The following is a 22,209-nucleotide window of genomic DNA, read 5'->3' as shown; positions in this document are numbered from 1 at the left end:
AGATATCCACGTGTGAACAAAGAACTTGCTTGTTTTGATTAGCAACGCGAATTCAAATAGTGACAAGATCTTATTAGTAAGTACTCCAAACTTTATAAACTATTCAGATAAATTCGTCCTCATCCAAACTCCATTGATATTATATTACAGAGCTACTATGCTCGAGGCATAACTGACTACAGCTAAGGAAATTAAAAGTACAATACTCGAAAGTAAAGATAATTGAAAGATAGCATTTTGATTGTGTGCTCACAGGGGGCTTTTCTAGCGGTCGAGCAGTATTTATATTGGGAATGAGATAATCGTTCAACCAATATCCACCATTGATCCCGTCTTTAACGTTTCACACATGACATCTGTCCACTTAACCGTTTGTTTGACTTGGTCCTGATTTTGACACTTATCCCTCTTCGTGAAGTAATTATTGTTGACATTACTCTATTTTGACATCTGTCCTTTCGTAAAAGTAATCGTCATCGATCTGCTCTGCCATTGGTACTATCCCGTCTTGCCCCTTGTCTTTCACTAATGAAATTATTGTAATCGATTTTTATCCTGTTCTTCTTAATGAGATAAGTGTCATCGATGTTTATCCCGTTCTGACACCTATCCTTCTTAGTGAGATAACCGTCATCGATGCTTGTCCCATTTTGACACCCATCCTTCCACGTGTATTAAGCTATTTATTGCGCATAGCCACATTCTTCTTTCTTATCAATAACCTCGATGGCCTGGCCATCTCATAATAATTTCCATCGATAATCCACAGTACTAATGAAACCGTCGATTATCCGTAGTACGAAAACTTCGAGCGGTATTTATCCCCTTAGTGACCTCAATCCTCTTAATTTTGAATTTCCAAATTACTTGCCAGGACATTTTGGTGGCTGCCAGCTGTTTGCTGTCGTAATCAACTTTTTTGCGGCTCGCGTCATCTTTTAATAATCTTTATTTATTCCTTTCACCCTGTATATTTCCTTAATATCATTTTATCTTACTGTCGACAACCTAATTAATTATTGGTGTCAACAGTACCGATTTGTGATTTTTCGTTGTATTAAATCAATTGAACAAAAATTAACGGAGGATAAATTTGTCACAAATATACCCGTTTGGAGTTTTTGGTGGTCAAAAAATTAATTTGAGGTAAATTTGTCATACATGTATCAATTTAGAGTTTTTCGTGATATTAACTTTATTTTATTTGAAGTATACAAGACTCGAAGACGATCAATATATTAAGAACTGTAATTTTTTTTTAATCTTTTACTTAATCAAAACTCCTCAACACTCGTTATCATAATCATTTTTTTTTTTGACGTGTGCGTCCATCGCCTCCGGTAAGCATTTCTTTTTATTTAATTTAATGAGCGAAGCATTTCTTCTTTTTTTTTTTTGCCCCCTTCTCCCATTAACTATTTTCAGTCCATGTTTGTTTAGGGTTTTGTTTAGGCATCCCTAAGATTGGGGCACAGGAGATAGGCACACAACGAAATAGCGAATGCGTGAAAAGCAGTTGGTAGAGCCGACAAACCAGTCTAAATTGTCGGCAACTTTCTCAAGACCCATTTCGTATCTATGTCTCAAAGTCACATTAGTTTGTCAAATCACACGATGCGGTCTTTGAATGCTGTCGATATCCATCACCTCGAGACGAGATATTTGTCCCAATCGTCACGTCGGGTTTGCGTCGAGCTCGTGTGCGTTTCTGCAATCGGGACTCGGTACGGACCTTACTGTTCTCGACGCGCGATTGACATAACTAAAGCACTCACCGAAAATTGATTGACCCGCCCTCCGCAAGTCTTTAGAGATTTGCTCCGTTTTGAGACCGGCCTGTGAGTTCTTTTTTTACAAGTTATCAATGAGCAGTACATGGATTATAAGAGCAAAGTAATAGCAAACAGTGATTCCATTGATAAAAATTTCGTATATTTTGCAGTTTTTGTGGTTCCAACTGCATGTTTGAGGATGGCCAAAGATAATGTTACGTTTTAAGGTTACTTTTCAGTACTGAGACTATCTAATCTTAGTCTTGTGACAAAATCATTTTTATTTCGAAACAAATTAGGCTTGAATTATGTATAAACATGTATTTCATTGACCTCTTCGTCATGACACATCCAATCGCAATAAAGCGGAAAAAAAAAGAAAAAAAGAAGAAAATTGATTGACGAGTTAAGGGTGGATATCAACAAACAGTTCAAAGAGAGTGAACAAACATAGGAAGACAAGACCAACAACAGTGTTGTCACTTGTTCTCTCACTCTCTGCTTCAGTTGTTGTGCTTCCAGAAGCAAGCACTTTCTGGGTTTGCTTTGTTGTCATGCTGAATCCCCCAGCACCCAGGAGAGATGTTAGCATCTTCAGAGGGTGAAAGAAGACATGCTGATCATGGTTGTGGCAGAGAAACCTGAACGTCTCCTGAACTCAGAGGACGACATGCTATCGCAAGGCATGCTGCAAGGGCAAGCTCAATATACCGAAAGGCAAAACAGAGAGGCATTCGGTTCTCTTCTGATCCAACAAATTACGAAAGAGCTAAGAAAACATCAGCGATGAGAGTACACCCTCTAGCCAAAACTGATGTTGTCAGTTCACGGTCGCATCATCTCGGAGTACAATTAATCCACCGAGAAACAATGCGATCATTGTGAAATTGTTGCAATGAATGCAGAGCTAAGAGATGTATAAATATTGAAATTTTGCTATCAGATGGGATAATGTAGCAAGATTATTTCAAAATCCCCTCAAAGTGGAATTCAAAGCCCATGCGCAATATCCCCAATCATCATCTAGCCAGCTCGCTCAAAGTGGAATCAGATGCTTCTTACTTGTACACAATCTATTAGGCACAGTACATAACTTAAGCTCCGAGGGGAAAAAGATTGCGACTATGTGGTGCTTAGAAAGCCTAAATGCGAATCAAAACTTAAATGATCAGACACTTAAGCAAGGGACATCAAAGTTGTCGCGACCTGAGCCACACGATGCCCTTATAGATCTCGTCCTCCTTGGTGCTCACAGTCTATTCGCGGCACCAATGAGGTTTACAGTAGACTAGTTTTCAATCTCCAACCTTAATTGTTGACTATGGATATCGCAAAATTGACCCTGAAGGAGGAAACTAGCAATTAGTTGCGAAAAAACTTTAGTAAACCAAGCACTGTAAGTGTTGTCCATAGGATGAGATGAGGCTATATCAGAAGGCACCTCGATCTTAAATACAAAATCAAGAAACTCTTAAAATCCTAATTCATTTACACTAGGCTGCTGCTTATGCAGAGATAAATGAACGCGTTTCATGTAAATGAAAAACGATGGCACGTACCTATCGAAGGACGAGCATATTTCCCCTCCATTTGATGATGAAGGAAAAAGTAAGCTGGTCACTACGAGTGTTGAGGACATATATTGGGAGAATAGGTAAACGTGTTTTTGATATTTTCTCTGACCAATCCAATCAGCCAGCCATTCTGTACAAGACCAAAAAACACAATATTACAGGAAGAGAGCCCCAGAAACAAAAGCATGAAGTATGGACTAACTAAAAATAGATGATTTTTTATGCGAAAGGAGAAACTCATACATGTAACTTTGAGAAAACGAAATTTCCGCTCTAGTATCGCAAAAAAATCATCCATCACAAACAATGATATTTCAAAAGTTGCTACCAGGGAGATACTGTGAGAAGATTGACAGATTTTTGCCATCAGCAGGGACAAATTATGAGGATATTTCATTGATCCATCCTTATGGAACTCAAAGCCCATGCGCAATATCCCAATCATCATCTGGCAGTGTGCTGAAAGAGAAAACCTCTTCTGTTTTTTCTTCTGAATTATCTAGTTAAGTAAAGTGTACTGACTCAAAATCATCACCGAATAGCAAAAAAAACCCCGAGTAACAACAAATTGGGGACGTGATCCATAAAATTTGAGCAAACCTGTGTCCAACTTCGAATATATTTCACCCAAAAAACTAGGCTATCCTTGCGATTCTATTTCATCGGACAATACATTCTCAAGCAGCATTCAATCAAATATAGCTAGAGGCAAGTAAGAGAATGAAGCAGAAAGGAGTCCAATGCTGCACAAATTTAAATGAGCACACCAAACATCCCATCTCTATGGACCAAGTACAAGCTCCTACACGGGACGTCAAGTATTTCCTACTTCATCATTGCCATTCACGGATTTTGCACGGTATGTTAAATCAACAAGAGGAAACAAATGGAACAAGGCATCCTCGCCATGAAACCGTTCACAGCAGAAAGAAAACGGAAATACAAAACACGCATCGATTTCTTTAAGCGAATGTCCATCAACATCTTTGAAATCCTCTGAATCCAAAGAATAAGACATCAAGAGGATTGACTGCATAGAAAGATGGATGATTTCGTATTGCACAGATATGAGCTCCTCAGGCTTCAATCAAATCGCCTGGGAAGCCTTCGATATGTGCGTTTCTTCTTCAAGTAGCAAGATCACAAGAACTCACTAACATCAGCATCAGAAAGATCACACACGCCTCGTTAACTACAGCTAGTGAGATCACAAGAAGCAGAAGGAGCGGATCCATGGAAAGGAATCCGAAAGAGTCCACCTCCATTTGACACTTCGCTAGGAGATATCAACCAAAAGGCACAACCCCACCAGCTAACCAAGCGATTTCATCCCACAAGAACACAAAAAATCAAAACTTTGAGACATGGTCAGACGCCTGAACATACAAGACCCTCCAAGAATGTTCAGATCCGAACCCACAAAAGGAAAGCCAAGGCCTCACCTGCGAGAACAGAATCCCGACTTCAGACATTGCCGGTCGCGGCAGAATCCGGCGAGGCAACGGCACGACCGTGGCCGTCGGAGCGAGCTCTGCACGGACTGGCGGCGCCCGGAAAGCTCGAACTGAGGACTCAGACCGAAGCGACTCGCTTCCTTCTCTCTTTCCTTCTTTCTTTTCGGGTCGAAATGGAAAGGGTCGGGTTTGGTATGTTGGTGTATCCATCATCCATGGGCCGTAATCCACGACCCGTTGGCCCGATCCAGTTTTGTTGAAATCACTTTAGATGCGCAATTAGACTCTCACGGTCTCACCTAAACATTATTATTGTTACAAAATCAGTGGATTTATCGCCGCTCAAATTATTGAAAGCTTTTTCTTATTAAATACTTTTTTTTTGGTGTGAATGTAAGTATTATAAACCAGATGAAGTACAGCAGCTTAGGGGCATCCCAGCATTACAAAAAGTGCTAATAATTCAAAAAGATGGAGGTAGGAAGTCTTCATATAGTAGCTAATACAACATTTGTCTGGGAAGGTCTAATTTTTTGGTAGAGCTCGCTCTACCTCTGACATTTTTACGAACCTTAGCCAAAAGAATATGAAAGTCAGTTGATTTGTTTTGAAACCGTCTGCTGTTGCGCTCCATCCAAATGCAATATATGGTTGCTAGAAAGGACAACTTGAGGAGTCTTGCTGCCAAGTCTTTGCCTTTTATTGCCCTAATCATCCATTGAAGTTCTCCATTCCATCCTCCTAAAAGGCGCCTGATCCCATGTTGTGCTAGGATACAACGCCATATGTTGTTTGTCCATTCACACTTGAAGAATAAATGTGTTCTGTCTTCAATACCAGCCCTACAGAAATTACACTGAATATCCACTGAAGGTATCAATTGTGCGACGATTCTTGCCGTAGGTAGTCTATCTCTGCAAACTAGCCAACCAATAAAATTGTGTTTGCTAATGCTGTTGGTCTAAATTAGGTTATACCACTCCACAACTGATCTCACATGTCTGAGTTCATCATATATATCTTGGCAACAGTATTTTGGGCTCGGTATAATCGATGTTAGAACAGGTCGCAGTTTGAGGAGACATCTCTAGCTCCAAGCCATACTGCCCTTGATGTCGAGCTGCATAATTGGGGTGCCTCTGCATTTGGTGTTGTGAACCCAAGTACTCCAAAGGGAAGAGGATGGAAGATTGATAAGAATCCACAGCATGCGACCTAGCAATACTTTGTTCCATTAGTTCAAATTAGGCAATCCTAATCTTTCTTCCCTTTTAGGTGAGCATACTACTTGCCATGCAACCTTGTGCGAGCCATGATTTGCTGAATTACCAGCCCATAAGAATTGTCTAATCCTTTTCTCAACCTCGTATATAGTGTGCTTTGGAAGTAGGAATATTTGCATCCAATAGGTGCATATGGAGATGAGGATTGATTTGGCTAACTGTAGACGCCCTGCATAACTGATATGCTTCATGCCCCAATTTTCAATTTTCTTGAAGATCTTATCAGTAAGACTCTTACAGTCTGTGTGGGTAAGTCTTCTGGTAATACGGGGGATACCCAAGTATCTGATGGGGAGGGTACCTGTAGAAAAAGGCGTGTGATCCAGTATAAGGTGCTTCTCATCCTCATTCAACCCAGAGAAAAAGATTTGACATTTGTCCGGGTTGAAACGCAGTCCTGTGAGAGTTGCAAATTCGTTTAGGGCGTCTACAAGGCAAAGGACGGAATCTACATCTTCATGGGAAAATAATAACAAGTCGTCTGTGAAGCATACGTGTGTGATTCGTTGCGTTTTGCAATGCCAGTGATACTTGAAAGAAGAAGTAGCAACTTTCGCACGAACAATTTTGTTAAAGATTTCCATAACCATTACAAAAAGGTATGGAGAAAGTGGATCTCCTTGTCGCAGCCCATTCGTACTCTTAAAATAGCCAACCTACTCACCATTGAAGTTCACTGAAAATGTCGGAGTAGTAATGCATTCAGCTATCAGAGCAACCCAGTCGTGAGGAGTATTTATAGCTTTGAGAACCCCGAGGACTGCATCCCATTGTACCACGTCAAAGGCTTTCATGAGGTCAATCTTTATTGCCACCTGTTTACCATTTCCTCCCTTGTGGTAGTTGTGTAGAAGGTCTTGGCATAGCAGAATATTCTCCGAGATCTGTCGTCCGCTGATGAAAGCAGTTTGGTTGAGGCCGACAATCTTCGGAAGCATGCAACTAATCCGTTTTGCAAGAAGCTTAGATATGATCTTGTATATGACATTGCAACAAGAAATGGGTCTGAACTCCTTGAGGAAAGATGGATTCTGAACCTTCGGTACGAGTGTAATCAACGTGGAATTTATAGACTTCATCATTCTTTTTGACGAGAAGAATTCCATGATAGCTTCCTCAATGTCTTTCCCTATGATGTGCCAGGCGCTTTTGTAGAATAGACTATTAAAGCCATCTGGACCTGGAGTTTTAAAGTCGTTGAAACCTTTTAAGACTCTGAGGATTTCTGATCTCTGAACTACAGGAAAGATAATAAGAGTATTGATATCTTCATGAAATAAAGAAGCATATCTCTCATATGGAATGCTAGTAAGACTGGGATTTCCAAGGAGATGCTGATAATACGTTATAATTGCATTCTTGAGAGCACCCTCCTCGGTAATAGTAGAGCCATCCTCGAGTTTGATATGATTGATCCTGTTCTGGGCACTCCTCCGCATCATGGAGGCAAAGAAAACCTTACTATTATTGTCACCCTCCTTCAGCCATAGATTTCTAGATTTTTGCTTAAGCAAAACCTCTTCATGTCTACTAAGAACAAGTAACTCCTCCAGCTGCGCCTTTTCTTCCGCCCGAGTAATGGGATTAAAGGGGTCAATCACAAGCTCCTGTTGAAGTTGTTTTAGGTTCTCCTTAGCTTGTTTGACCTTTAAGTGTAAGTCACCAAACTGAGATCTATTCAGTCCCTTGAGTTGTTGTTTCAGTGCTTTGAGCTTTGCCACCACTGTGAACATTCTAGATCCTCTGATAACCTGTTGCCAGCAAGTGGACACCAAAGGCAGGAAACCCGGGCTAGTGGTCCAGAAATTAAAGAATTTAAAAGAAGGTTTCCTTCTCCTATATGTGGTGTCAAGTCGCACCAAGCATGGGGAGTGGTCTGAAACTCCTGGAAGCAGGAATTCAACTGAATAGTGGTTGTATTTGTTCTGCCATTCTGCATTAATCAGGACTCTGTCAATTTTGCTCGCTTTGAAATTATCTCCCATGCTTTTGTTTGTCCATGTGAAGAAAGGTCCTGTAGACGGAGGTTCAATAAGTGCAAGTTCTTCAATCATGGTATTAGTTCCTCCATACCTGCAGTCCAACGAACAGTCGAGCCAATCCTTTCGCTTGTGTCCCTTGTTTCATTGAAATCCCCCATTAACAACCAAGGCAGGTCTCTTGTTTGTCCGGAAGAAAAATTTGAAATATTGCGCCAAAGAAGCCTCCGCTCAACTTCGGTATTGTACTCGTAGATGGCAGATAGCAAAAAAGGTTCCACCCCAGGTTTTTCAATGAGACAATGTATGACTTGGGCAGATACCTCCAAAACAGTTAGACTAAGCGTGGACGGTTTCCATAGGATCCATATTCTACCCAAGTTGCTGTACATATAGTTATGAGTATAACTCCAACTTCTAAAATTACTGTCAATTATAAAATCAGCATTCTCTTCTTTAATCTTGTGCTCAAACAAAAGAAGAATTTGGGAATCTAGGGATAGAGCAAAGTCCACCAGTTCCCTTCTCTTGGGGCTATGATTAAGGCCCCTTACATTCCATGTGACAATATTCATAAATCAGGAGGCTCCGTTACATCCCCCAATGCCCCCGATGTATCCACGGAACAATCCGAAGTAGCCTCCACTTCCAAAGGAGCAAATCTATTATCAGAAGGCACTGTATTGTTGTCATCTTTGTTTCTACTATTTGATCCTCTTTCCTTTCTACCAACTAGCGTATATTGTGAGGAAGACGGATCATACCTTACATCAGCATGGGCATTCGACTGGGTAACCATGGGGTTAGCAATATTCTTCGGGGTGGGAGATGGATTCGATGGAACCGGAGTAACCCATTCGACTTCTTCAGTAGCTGTCGTCCCCCGATGAGTTGAGACTGAGTTAGGAGGGGCAACATTTTTTTGGGTCTTAGGAACCCAGATTTCTTTACTTGTAGCTCTACAATCTTTGTGGCCAAAGCTATTGCAAGTCTTGCATTTAACAGGTAACCAGCTGTAGTGAACCGTGACCTCAAAGAAGCCGCCCTTACCCATGTCGATATCGAATTTCCCTGGGAATGATCTATCTACATTCATTAGGATACATACCTTCGCATAGGACAACCGCCGTTTTCTGTGGCCGAGTCCATATATAAAGATCTACCAAGAACACTACATACATAACTTAAACCTTTCTTGGTCCAGAGAACATGGGGGACATTATAAAGACGGACCCAAATAGGCACAGAGGTGACCTTCGCTCTCTCTAATCTTATATGGGGGTGCCATTTCTGCAAAAACATAGGTTTTCCTGCAATGTCCCATACCCCGACCTCCATCACTTCCACCATTTTCGCAATATTGGAGAAGCGAAAAAAGAAGAAGCCATCCTCCGTGGCTGTAATATCGAGAATGTTCTCTTTGCCCCATAATTTTTCTATAACTCCTCTGACTTGATAGAATGATATTTTTGCGGTGAGGAAGTATCCCACTAGGCAGTTTTGAAAGTGAGATTTACCCTCGTCTAGAACCTCGGGTGGGGGAACGGTGATAAGTTTATCGCCACTCTTGACTGGTGGGTGAAATTCTAATTCAGCAGACTGGGCAAAATTACCCATAGCAATGTTTTTCCAAGACATACATGATGTGGTAGCAATAGAGTTTACCAAAAAGGGTGCTTGGACATGTTTAGGTTCAGCCGCTGTTCTAGAATTAGAAGTACAATTGCTAACTCCATCAACAACATCGGTTAGATTTCCATCTCCCAATTCAGCGTCTCCAACGGTACAAGTAACCTCAGCCAAAATATCATCATTACAATTAGGGGGGGCGACTGAAAGTGTTTCTGGCAAGCCCGCTTCAAATCCTGTTTCAGCCCCTGGAGAGGCTGCCTCTTTCTCTTACTCAGAACTGAAGAGACTATTCTTTATTTCGATGGATAGAGCTTTGAGTTCTGTTGTGTTCAACGATGAGGCTCTCCTAGAGCCTCCTCTACCGCGTTGTGTTCTAACCACCATTTTCGAAGTTTTTCCTGGCAATAAGAAACGTTGCCTCCGGCCAGAAGGGGTTGGATTGATGCGCTCGAGGACTTGGACCATGAGCGTCAACACACCATGAGCAGCTGGGCGGGGACACGATCACAGAGGTAGTTGCGAGAGTGTTGGGGGGGGGGGGGAGGATGATGTGCTCAAAGAAAGGCGAAATGGACGGAGAACTTCACTCAGGAAACAGAGAGGAAGAGGGGCTGAAAGGGGTCAGAAAACTAAGGGGAAGGTGGTGGGGAGCGAGGGAAAAAGAGGAGCAAGGGATGGGTGAGAGATAGGTGAGAGATGGGGAGCAAAGGAAATCTAAAGGATACGAATGAGATGGGGAGCAAGGGATAGAGCAACAGCAAAGGAGTAGACAGCAATGAAGGGGAGGAAGACAGCAATGAGGAGGGGCTGGGAGAGGATGAGCAGCAATGAAGGACACGAACACACACTGAACTTCACTCGGGAAAAACAACGGGGGGGAACGAACCAATAAGATAAGCAGAGAGAAAACCCCAGTGAAAGAAAGCACAACACAATGAGCGCCGCACCAAACAGAGGAAGATCGAAACAGATCGGAGGGAAAGCAGCTCACCCACAGAGAAGGATAGAGCAGAGGGGCTTTGAACAATCACGGGTAGACGGAAGTGGGAATGGCGGATGGTGAGAGAAAGTCTGACATAGGGAGGTGGGCAAAGGGCGGAGGGTGGGAGTGCTGGAACTCCGCCCCAGTACAGGTTGCGGAACCAGAGCGACTTCACATGGCGGAGAGCTGGAGAGCGTTCTTTCCTTAAGATAAATATATTACGAAAACTTTTTCTTATTAAATACTAAATTTGTTCATGACATTTTATTTTTTGCATGACTAAAAACGCTGCCAATTCGAGGGGCAAGATACAGACGAATATCTCCATCATGGCATTATATTAGATACTTACGCATGACAATTAGATCATTGTCTATTATAATTTTCGGAGTTCCTTAACAAGGATTTAGGCTCGTAGATCTATTGTAGGTGTAGTTCAGTAAAGGTCCAAGCGCAACATTCTAACAACCACCGCAGTCGCACGACACTGCAAAGCCTGAGCTCAACCACCTAATCATGCGCCACTAGCAGTGTTCTCCATCATCCATGGGAGGGTATCTTTATCTTGCCATATTATATCGACCATATATGTCATTCGCGTTCAAAGGATCATGTGCAAGGTTTTCTATATCAAGAGATGGAATTTTTTTTTTCGTGGGCATGCCTTCTCATAAGAATACATCGAAAATTCGAATGCAAATGTATTTAACCACATAATATGCTACGACAATGCACCAATTTGGTCAAATTTGTCTAGAGACATGTCCTATTAATATATATGTGCATCTTACAATCATTGTGAAACATGTGGGCGGCGATTAGTGATGTAGAGGTGTTATTCTATTTTGTAGGCCACGACCTTACCGCATAGGCTCATGTGAGACACACATTCTAGAAAATATTCTGATTCTTTTTCCAGAGGTTGATTTGGCACTTAATAAAAGATAAGAGCTGGAGGCAGATTTTCAAGGTAGGACGAATTCGGAGAAGCATGGACTGCTCCCATGGCAATTGAAAGTACCTAATCATATATAGTCTTGCTCAATGATACACCATCTTTTCCATTGGTTTATTCTCTTTGCTCGAGTAAGTATTGTCTAACTCATGGAACTAGATCAAATTATACAAATGTAGAAGTTTTTGAGACTCGCACCGATTCTCAATAAAAAATCATGAATTTTCATGTAATTTCTGCACTCCATGACACGACTCGTGCAATAATCCGATGGTTACGACTTTCTCATCGTTCACTTTCAAAGTAACATCATTAACTTTCTCCTTCTCTCCCATTTCCAACACCAGTTCAACTACTAGGGAATTTAATATGTCTGGGACTGCATGTCATGCACTAAAAAAAGAAACATGAATTCTTTAGGCTCCTTTTTTCATACTTAACGCTCATTTGGACTCTCATTCTATGTCACCTTCTATACATTTGCTGCTTCATCTGCTTCTCATCTTGCCTCCTCATTAAGCTACTGGTCTCTTGCCCCTGTCCTCTCTTCATAACCACCTCCCTTTCCCTCCTCGCTCTTCTCAACATCTCTACCCAACTTGTCCCTTTTAATGATTTTCTTGCAAATCCATCTGAATCCAAAACGGGTTTTGTTTTCGTGGCGATTCGAAGAAATTGAGACTGGACATGGTCTTTGAGGAGCTTGAAGTGCACAAGTTTCTGTTTGGAGTTTCCAATTCGCAGTCAGCTGAGAGTAATGAAGAAGTACCTGAAATGCTGGTCGACGAGTTCTTGATTCATAATGGTGGCGATGATGTGAGGAGGATGACGACCGTGATGGTGTTGGTGCATTTTACACTTTGAAGGGAGCATTGCAGGATAAACTGGTGCGCAAAATTTTCCAGGAAAAGGAAGCGATGTGGCCACCTAATACTTCCAGAATGGAATCCAGAGAAGTCAACCCACCTGCCCCAGAATCCAAGAAAGCTTATCGACAAGAAAAACCAATGTTGGAAACAGAATCCGATGCATCATCTGGCGATGAAAAAATTGTTGCTGGAAACGTTGGATTAAAGAAATCTCAAGAAAACGGGGGCTTCCAAGCGATGCCCTCGAATCTTTGGAATTTCGGGTCAGCAACGAGAAAGGAAAAGGAATGGAGGAGAACCTTGGCGTGCAAGCTCTACGAGGAGCGGCACGGCAACGGGTATGGTACTGGAGAGGGGATGGATCGGTTGTGGGAGCAGTACGAGGACAAATGGAACGAAGAGATCAGCGAGACAAAGTCGGGGAAGGAAAGAAGACGGACAGGCAACTACGAGGACGGTGATAAAGTTGGAGCGAGCGAAGAATTGTGTTGCTTAGATGCACTTAAGTTATCAGCTGGGAAGGTGAAAAATCTGGGAATAGTGAGGCCTAATTTGGTCAGGATTTCCAGGGCCATCAAAGGGATTCGGAGGTTGCATCCGGTTGCTACGCATAGCAAGAAGAGCTGAACTCAAATTTTGGCTCTGAAGAATTTTTCTGTGTAAGGAAAAGCAAACTTCAACCGATTGATTTAATGAAATTCACTGTCAATAATCTGTTCTGATCTCCCTCTCTCTTCAAAGATTTTCCAATTAAATACTTTTGTAATTTCTTGAGAGAACTCATCTAGATCAAAATAGATGACAGGAGTTTTGAAATTAGTGAAACAATTTATATATACCAAGAGAAGATGAAAGCATAGTTTTCCAATAATTATATCTTATCTTGAATTCAAACGGAGTCCTCTTCATAATCATCACAGTAATCGATTATTGTATCACATAGCTAATTTTGACTATGATCTGACATGGAAAAAGAAATTTATGGCATTGTAATATAAATTTCTTCTGAACAGTAAAAAAAAAGGAAGAGACCTAATATTTAATTAGTAAGTCGAGAGTGCCACTGGCAAGTTCCATTCAAAAGCTGAAGAAACTTAGAGTAATCTATGTATTTTAACTGTGATGAGATAAAATCTTATTGTATAAAAAGTTCATACACTTTATTCTTGGACCAAAGTACATACTGATCTGCACAAGTATTTGCGCTCATCAGGATACAAATTTTTTTTTGGTGTAAATGTAAGTAGTATTTATAAGATGACGTACAGAAGCTTAGGGGCATTCCCCAGCATTACAAATAGAACTAAGACTCATCAAGATACAAATTGGGCCACATGAATCTGAATTTTATTACACAAACCAAATCAAATCCCCCTCAAGTCAAGTAAAGGGGAAGAACAAGTCTCTCGCTCCGTCGCTCTGGCTGAACCCTTGCATGCCCTTCTCTTCGACCGCCCACTTGCAGAGGTCTGGGCACCGCGCGGTGTCCCGGTGGGCCTTGTGGATGTTGTACGTGCCCGACCCTTTCTCCCAGGCGACCCTGCAGAAGAAGAATGTTGTCATCCCGACATTGGTCTTGAACTTGAACTTGTAGTTCTGCGCGCACGGCACCACATGAGTCTAGTGAGTGCACCCACGAATTGTTGTGAGGACTGATTGTTGAAGTCCTTGGTTGATATTTGCTTATTTCTATATGAAGAGGACTTACTTGGTGAGAATATTTAAGTAAGTGAGACCAGACCCCGAAAACGAAGAAAGTTATGGAGACCAAGGCAAGGTAAATGCCAAAGCGCATATTTACGAGGCAAAACAGAAAGCAAAATTGCTGAAGCTGGACTTTTTGTAAGTTTCTTCATGTCGGTTGACCCTCATAAAATGAAATGGAGCCTGAGTTGTTTCGGACTCATAATACAGAAACGGTTATACTAATCTTAGCCAAAGTCAAGTCAACAATGCCGTTTGAATCACTGATCTGTCAGCAGACATTTAGAAGCCATGCATGCAGTCTTTGATCTCCTCGGACTTCGTGGTTGAGACCCTCCTAACCAAACGGATTATTACATTGGTCCGACGATTATGCGATTTACGCGATTGTGTCCAGATCATGAACTGTTGTCCTATAGATCGGTTAAAATTTCGCAAACACGTAGAGGAACGTCATCGTTCTGACCCGTACCAGATTGATGTGCATCTCTGTCCAAACCGAGGTGCATGCATTTTTGAGTTTGTAGCTGTTGGAGATCTTGCGAAACCAAACTTGAGAGTCTCATGCTGATTTACCTCATTCTTGTGGATGTGTCTAAGAGGATGCAACGCATCTGCACCTCCAGCATGCTCCACAAACTCGGCGGCCAGAAAGAAACACACCCCCTGGACGCGCACAGACGATGCTGATCTCTGCCTTCGTGTACTTGTGCAAGAACCCGTTGATCATCTTGCCATTCAGACCATATCCCGTCATCGAGACCCGCTTCATTTGAAGGAGAGGAAGTGGAGGCCTCGCAATAGGCCAAAATAACGGAAATTTACGATAGTAATATTTGAGGAACGATTGAAATTGAGCGAAGAACAATCACTATCAATTTGCTTTTTATTACATGAAATGACGGAATCCATCATTTACGAGTTCAACCCTTGTTGGGGTTCTTCATGCCAATCCTTGCCATCAGAGTATCGGACTAGGTCTTGTTCTTGAATGGGGTTTTAAGGTCACAAACTTTATCCTGCTGCCTATAACCATAAAGGCCATCAGCAAGGACTCCCCACTTGCAGTAAGTTTGGCAACGGTAGATATCTCTCTTAGTCGAGTAAATATCGAACACGGTCCACCCTTGTGCCCAAGAAACCCCACAGAAAAACAGCGTGGTGCCCGCAAAATTGGCCCTGAACTCGAACCGGTAGTTCCCCTTGGGGCCGACCTTGTGAGTCCCCAGATCGTCATCCTTCGACTTGCAGTGAATCGTGAAGCTCGTGCCGTAGAGGCGGTTAAACACTTGCACCACGGTCTTGAACGGGCTGATCACGAAATCTCTGTGGGCGCTGGTTTCATTCACCGCGAGGTGGGTTGCACCACCCGAGAACATGAGGGCGAGTGACACGAGCAACAAGATATGGTTGCTGAATGAGGAGGCCATGGTTGGGATTTTCTCCTTGGCAACTACTGTTGTGGTTTGTTGGATGTTCTCAGGGAAGCATCGGTGTTGTTTCATAGTAGATGCTTATAAAGGAGGGTGTCGCCAAAGGTTTGTGGATAAGCTAATCATGACCGAGCCATTTTTTGGAGGGATTACTGTCGACTTAAGGAGGAATTTATCAAGACTCTAACTTGCAAAGGCCAACCATGCAAAAGGAAATGGCTTTACGTGGTATCAGTGAAGCACCATGTGTTGAGAGAGGACACTTATCCGGAAGGTGTCATCAAGAAATTTGTGGTGAAATTATTGATGTAACATATACCATAAACCGCCAACACTTGGTACATTCATGAAAAGATGGATTTGCTTCACTATGAAAAGCTGCCGGATTCTCGCAAAATATTTATGTACTGGGCAATTTGTAACCTCCAATTCCTTAACTATGACGACATATCATAATATTGTACGTTACACTGACGCACCATAGAAGTGCCTCGAAACACACTCGGTAGTAATCCGGCCAAAAACATGGCGCGTAAAAAGCAACGTTCCAATTTAATCACAGCTGCAGATTGAAGGTCCGAGCTGATTTTTCAACGCAAGACCTTCTGGAAGTGCATCGAAACGGTGCTTAACATGGTACTTAGAGCACCATGTCCGAGTAAGTGGCTAATTGAGAATGCATCTAAACACAAGGAGTTAGGGTATTTCATGTGTAGTACAATTAAATATCCATATCATCTTTATTATAGCTAAAAAGAGTAATGTCTGATTCTAACTACATGATCAAAGTGAACCTACCCTCATCGTAGCACGGTTTTGATAAATAACGTGAGTCACTTGGGTACGAATCCTTGATTGATATGACCGCAGAGCAAACATGCCTTGTTGCTTAGTTCTGCATATGTAGGAAGAGTAAATTCATACAGAGAACAGGGAATGTAATGCCAAACCGCACATTCATGAGCCACAACAGAAAGGTCGACTGCTGAAGCTGGCTTTTGTAAGTTTCTTCGTAATTGTTGAGCTTGAGTTGTTTTGCACCCGCAAAATGGACAAAGGATTGCAGTGATTTCAGCCACTATTCAGGTCAACAAACATTGTATTAAGTAGGGATGTCAAAAAGACCCGCGCCGGCCCGGCCCGACCCTCGCCGGCCCGGCTCGGCCCTAAAATTTGGGGTCTTTTGGGGTCGGGTTTTTATTTTCTTGGAATATGGCCCTAAAATTTGGAGTATCAAAGGGTTGGGGTTAGATGGGCCGACCCATTGACACTCTGGGTCGATCCATCTCCCTCTCTCAGTCTCTCTCCCATTCTCTCTCCCCTTTCTGCGCGCAGAAAATCGAGATGAAAAAACCCTAGATTTAAGCCAGCCGATCGGCGACAAAATCGATCGCCTCCATCGCCGTTCGCTTTCCTCCAGGTTTCTTCTACAAGCCTCCGCTGTGAAGCCGCCGCATCTGCGCTTCTTGCTCCATGCCCGTTGGGGGTGGTGAGTTCCGGTTTTTCCCGGGTCATAAATTCTTCAGTCCCTTTCCTTATCTGTTGATTTCCACTCGCTCTCCAGCAAAGCGTTGATTCACCGATGATGCTCGTGCATATGCAACCGTCTGCGCGCTGAGGACCGGATCCGGGGGCGGCAGAGTCCAATTGTGTCGCCGGCGAAGGATTTAGCCGAGGATTTGGCGGAGGACAAGGCGTCCGGAGGAGTGGAGAAGGCTAATTTGAGTGGGTCATCAAATTCCGTCTCTCTCAAGTAGAGGCTGGCGCTGTTCTGAACGGTAAGTTTTTCTGTCATTCCTTCCCGCGAACAAGCACTGCTGTTGGTCGGAACTTTGCGTAGTCGTCCGATTACCACTTTTGTTCTTTTGGCCAAAGAGTGAAGTTTCAGTGGGAGTCTGTGTAAATGGCATTCTTTCTGTGAATCTTGCCTTTGCGTTTGGTTTTTGTTTCGACTGGAAGCTGTTGGAAGGTCATTTGTTTTGAGATAACATCGTGGTAGATAGAAGCGCGAAGTTTCGATTTCAATGTGTAATGTCCGCAGTCAGCAGCACCCGACCCCGAAACCCGACCCGAAACCCAGCCCAACCCGGCCCGGCTCGACCCGGGCCTTGGAGTGTACGCTGAACAGGGTCTTGGGCCGGGTCTGGGCGGGTCAAGTGCGACCCTGTTGGTTTCAGGTCGGGTCGGGTATCATGAAAGCTCAACCCGACCCGACCCATTGACACCCCTAGTATTGAGTCATCAATCTGTCAACACTGGGGAGCTATTAGTCTGATCAAATGCTACAGGTACATGAAGCCTAATGATCTTTCTTCTCGTAAGTTACTTCATCAGACGCTGCTAAAACCAAATCCAAAAGATACCTTTGATAAGGTCCTCAGTTTATTGTACAAGGCCTGATAATTATGCGATCGCGTCCTGATCATGAATCGCCCTTGCCGCCTTCCACACACCTGTGGTTCGGTCAAGTTTTCACATACATGTAGTCTAGCTGCAGATATTTCATCCTGACCCATATTGACCCATCTTATGTCCGAGATGTCGAGGAAACAACCCAAACCCGATATTTTCGACCTCCGATTGAGCAAAAGGTGAAAGATCGGCCAAGCATCACAGCAACATACTTTTTCAATTACTTTCGAAGCAAGCGAGGAAGCTATTCACAACTTCATCCATCTAAATGCTCCTCGAAGCGAGTCAAAGAAAAGGAGAAACAAATACAAAACCAATATCCTCCCGGGAATCGCCCACATTCTTGTGATCTCAGCTCTACATCGATTTTCCACACTTAACATGCCCGCCATCACCTATCTATCTATACAACTTCTAGGAAGAGGGGCATAAAAAGTGCCCAAAAGAGCCTACAGTTTGAGCATAAACATTATGTAACCCCAACATCTCCGTAAAAAAGTACCTAAGGTAGCATCGTGATGTGTCTGAGAGGATGCAATACGTTGGTGCCTCCAGCATGCTCCACAAACTCAGCCGGCGAGAAAGTGAATCCATGGCAGGTGCAAACAATGCTGATCTCTGCCTTTGTGTACTTGTGCAGGAATCCATTGACTGTCTTGCCGTTCAGGCCGTTTCCTGTCGTTGAAACGCGCGGCATCCTAAGGAGAGGAAGCGAAGGCCTCGGAGGCTTTCCGGCACCTCCATTGGGTGAAGCAGACCTTTGGTCAGCACATTCTCTATAGGGATTCCGAGGTGGGCCTTGCGTTTCTAAACCGGTATCTTCTTTCGGTTTAGATGGGTCCGTCGACCTGGTAGGACTTGTGGAATCGGCTTTCTCATCAAGAAGGTTCTTTGGCTCGTCCGTGAGTTCAGCAGACTTCGATTGATGGTGGGGAGAATTCCGCTCGGGCAATCGTCTCTTTCTGCTGCTCGCAGTGGATTGGTTTTTGGCATCGCAGCTAGTGCCACCTGCAAAAAAATCAAAGAAAAGATCATCAGTGTCGCTCAGAAACTAAAAACGGATACGTGCTGTATGTGCTGACACGAATTACGCCTGCGCTAGAAAGCTTAGTTTTCATTTTGATCACACGGAAACAATTCCGACCAGACAATCTATATATCAACATCCTAGAAACATGAATGCCTAAACGACATCAACTCACAAGATGGGCGATGCAATATAATATTATTTCTCTATAAAGGTTGATTCTCTTAGCAATGCACACATTCATCCCATTTCTCTCTCAGTGGCAAACAACAAGCAAGCAGAGTTGTACTTGCCCAACATCCAGACAACGAAGAATCTCAGGAAAAGGAACAAACTTTGTCTAACTGGTTGTAAATAAAGAATCAACAAATCATCAACGGACCATAGAGTCAAACTCTGATTTCTATTATCAAGAACCAAGTCCAAAAGAGACAGTACCTTGGCGCCCAGAACAACCCTGGCAATCGGAGACACCAGAAGAGCTGCACACTTGCGACCCATTCGAGGACGCCGATTTCTTCCCGCTGCTGCTCTGCTCCGAGACATTTTGCCCCAACCCCCAAGCCCCATCGTCCTTACCCGGACCCTGAACCCAGTAAGGGAACCCGTACCCGTTCACGAACGGACCGTACGGAAACTGCACCGGCACCACCAGGTACGGCGGGCACGCGGGATGGGCAGTGCCCGCCGCCCCCTCGGCGCCCGGTTCCACATTCGCACCCTCCTCCTTCGCCTTCTTCCGGGCGGGCTCTCCAGCCGGGTCGGACCTCCCGCCGGCGTCATCCGCGCCGCCGCCGCCGCCGGCCCCCTTCCTCTGCCGCTTCTCCTCCCTCTTCCTCATCGCCTCGAACCTCCCCATGGCCTGCATTGCCCGCTTCCTCTCCGGGTCCGACTCCGACCCCGACCCGCCCGTCTCGAGATCCGACCCCGTCGATCCCGGAGACACAGGCCCATCCTTTCGAGCTCCCCCCGAATCCTCGCCGCTCGACCCCAACGCGCCCTCCAAGGCGAGACCTTTCCCGGGCTCCCTCGCTCTCTCGGATCTCCCGTACGAACCCCCGATCGACAAGACCAAATCGAGCTCGGCGTCCTCGAGCTCTTCCTCTTTCGACCCCAACATCGTATCAGCCTCCAACACGGACAAAGGCAAGACCTTTTTCTTGTTCTTCGAAAGATATACAGCAAAACAGAGGAGGAAGAAGGAGGAAGAAGATGAAACGTTCACACGGTATCTTGGACAACGTTGTAGCTCCTCCGCGGGGAGCAGTAATAATAGCGACGGGAGGAGCCGGGAGGGAGCGACACGTGTCGGGACCGACGGGCGAAGGGATGCGTTGCGAGATAAACGAGGCAGTCCCACCGAATCCTCCCGTTTGACAGCTAATGAGAATTTCCGTAGACGCAAGTTGGATCTCCCCCACTTTCCCCTTGGCTTCCCGGGGACGGACACGTGTCGGGCGTGCGGGGGGTCGGGGAGGGGCCGTGGGCCTCGGCGACACGTGGCGTGGCTGCATGGCGAGGACGGGGTTTCTTCTGTTTTTCCTTCCCGACGACTGTTCTGTTCGTGGGGCGGCCGCCGCGTGGCGGGAGAACTGGTGCTCCCGCGGATCTCCACGTCCTCTTCCGTCCAGGCCGAAGCGGGAATCGTCGTACGGCGTAGTTAAGGCGCCACGTCCGCGTCTCTTTTTTTTCCCGCGGGGGGGGCGCGTCTGCCCGCAGGTGGGCCCCACGGCCCGTTGACGTCGTGGTCCGGGTCGGGTCGTTATCGCGACGCGGCTTTCGCGGTCGGTGATGCGTCGCGGGAGTCCTACGTGTCGGGATCCGAGCGGTTGAGCGCACGTGGGACCGAGCTGGTTTGGATAACGAAAGGTCTCGGGTTGTGGGGTACGGCGATCCTTGGGGGGATTTGATACATGGAGGTGACGGGGAGTGTCCATTGGGGGGGAAGCAATCCCTGTATACGGAGATACTATTTTTTTTTTTTGGGGGTTCAAAATACGGAGATACTATTTCGGTCGGGCATTTTAAGCAAGCGTCCGGAAACGATTGGCTCGATCGAACCCTCCGTTAAATGTAAAGTTTTAATAAAAATTGAAAGAAAAGTTCGAAATAATACTAGAAGTTGATTTTCATAGATTGCAGGAAAAGGAAATGCAAATAATTTTTGCATGAAATACAAGTACATATTCGTAAATTATTAAAAAAAATAAATAAATTACAAGCGCTATAATGACTGTTACAAATGAACTACGTCCAGAAATATGCATAATCAATTCGTTGTTTTCAGCACCGTGACTCTCGTTCTAATTGGGATGATAAAGTGTTGTCATTACCCTTTTCTTCATGTAGGGCATCTTCGGCTGGAGTCAATTCTTGCAATAACTATTCATCCTCACCGACAGTCAGTTTTCACATTTTTCCCCGGTCAAACTCCACACCATTGTCTTCCTTGAACCGTTGGCTAACATTGAGCGGATGACTTATCTTTAACTCAAACAAGTTACGAATTTTCCCTAGGAGGTCTTCCTCCACAAGTAGGGTAAAGGGAAATCTTTTGTTGCAATAAAAACAAAAATCTCAATCTTATAATACCTCAAGTCGTGGGACTCCAATGGTAACTTAGACAATGAAAGGTCAGTAAGTCACGAGTCATGATGTAAATGATCGGAAAACGCGAAACTCTGCTCCCCCACCACTTTTAAACGATGACGTTATCTTAGTCAACCATTTTCATGCACTTAGAGTAGTTCGTTGTTAAGTGCGTCTTCACCTCATTGATGGATGAAGACAAAGTATTAGTGAAGACGAGCGGATCTGGCGAGGCTCGAGCTCGTCGGCCTCGGGCGAGCATGGCCTTGCCGCAGGTAGGCGAGGCTCAAGCTCTCCTGCGGCCGATCGCCGGCCGCCGCCGTGGCCGGTGACCGGCCGGAGAAGAAGATAGAAAAGAGAAGGAAAGAAAAATAAAAATAAAAACAAATAAAAACAAATAATTAAAAAATAATTGAAATTAGAATTTTTAAGAAAAGAAAATTAAAATAATTAAAATGAATGGTGGAAGAAGGAGGGGGAAAATGTTTTTCTCTTTTCAAAAAGAGGAAAACATTTTCCTCAAAAGTAAAGGTGTTTTGTCCAT

At 44.1% G+C, this 22,209-nt stretch overlaps 2 protein-coding genes and 2 long non-coding RNA genes across 5 annotated transcripts in view; 2 read left to right on the top strand and 2 right to left on the bottom strand.

Annotated features, from left to right (window-relative positions):
- Positions 1 to 4,960, bottom strand: part of LOC115676186 (uncharacterized) — a 43,948-nt gene extending 38,988 nt beyond the window's left edge. Inside the window, exons 1-3 of one of the 2 annotated variants that reach the window (XR_008818326.1) lie at positions 4,789 to 4,960; positions 3,332 to 3,476; positions 2,420 to 2,517 (exon numbers count right to left, since the gene is read on the bottom strand). This is a non-coding gene — a long non-coding RNA (uncharacterized LOC115676186). Of the gene's footprint in view, positions 1 to 2,150; positions 2,518 to 3,331; positions 3,477 to 4,788 lie in introns of those variants that run through there. The other variant, XR_008818325.1, reaches the window with a different exon arrangement.
- Positions 4,961 to 12,318: 7,358 nt separating this feature from the next.
- LOC115676225 (uncharacterized) lies at positions 12,319 to 13,127 on the top strand. The gene is made up of 2 exons (XM_030599103.1): positions 12,319 to 12,477; positions 12,537 to 13,127. The coding sequence occupies exons 1-2, from the start codon at positions 12,319 to 12,321 to the stop codon at positions 13,125 to 13,127; spliced, it is 750 nt and encodes a 249-aa protein (XP_030454963.1).
- A 3,620-nt stretch (positions 13,128 to 16,747) lies between these two features.
- Positions 16,748 to 17,625, top strand: LOC130140493 (uncharacterized). Its single transcript, XR_008818481.1, has 2 exons — positions 16,748 to 17,126; positions 17,202 to 17,625. It is a non-coding gene; the product is annotated as an uncharacterized LOC130140493 (long non-coding RNA).
- Positions 17,626 to 18,251: 626 nt separating this feature from the next.
- LOC115676017 (ninja-family protein 5-like) lies at positions 18,252 to 20,431 on the bottom strand. Its single transcript, XM_030598858.2, has 2 exons — positions 19,515 to 20,431; positions 18,252 to 19,057 (listed from the first exon to the last, which is right to left on the bottom strand). The coding sequence occupies exons 1-2, from the start codon at positions 20,194 to 20,196 to the stop codon at positions 18,552 to 18,554; spliced, it is 1,188 nt and encodes a 395-aa protein (XP_030454718.1). The 5' UTR covers positions 20,197 to 20,431; the 3' UTR covers positions 18,252 to 18,551.
- Positions 20,432 to 22,209: the final 1,778 nt, after the last annotated feature.

Source organism: Syzygium oleosum, unplaced genomic scaffold (genome assembly GCF_021117445.2).
Source record: "Syzygium oleosum isolate NSW1041296 unplaced genomic scaffold, Sole_v2.1 Sole_v2.01, whole genome shotgun sequence".
NCBI lineage: Eukaryota > Viridiplantae > Streptophyta > Magnoliopsida > Myrtales > Myrtaceae > Syzygium > Syzygium oleosum.
This window is presented reverse-complemented; position numbering and strand designations above follow the sequence as displayed.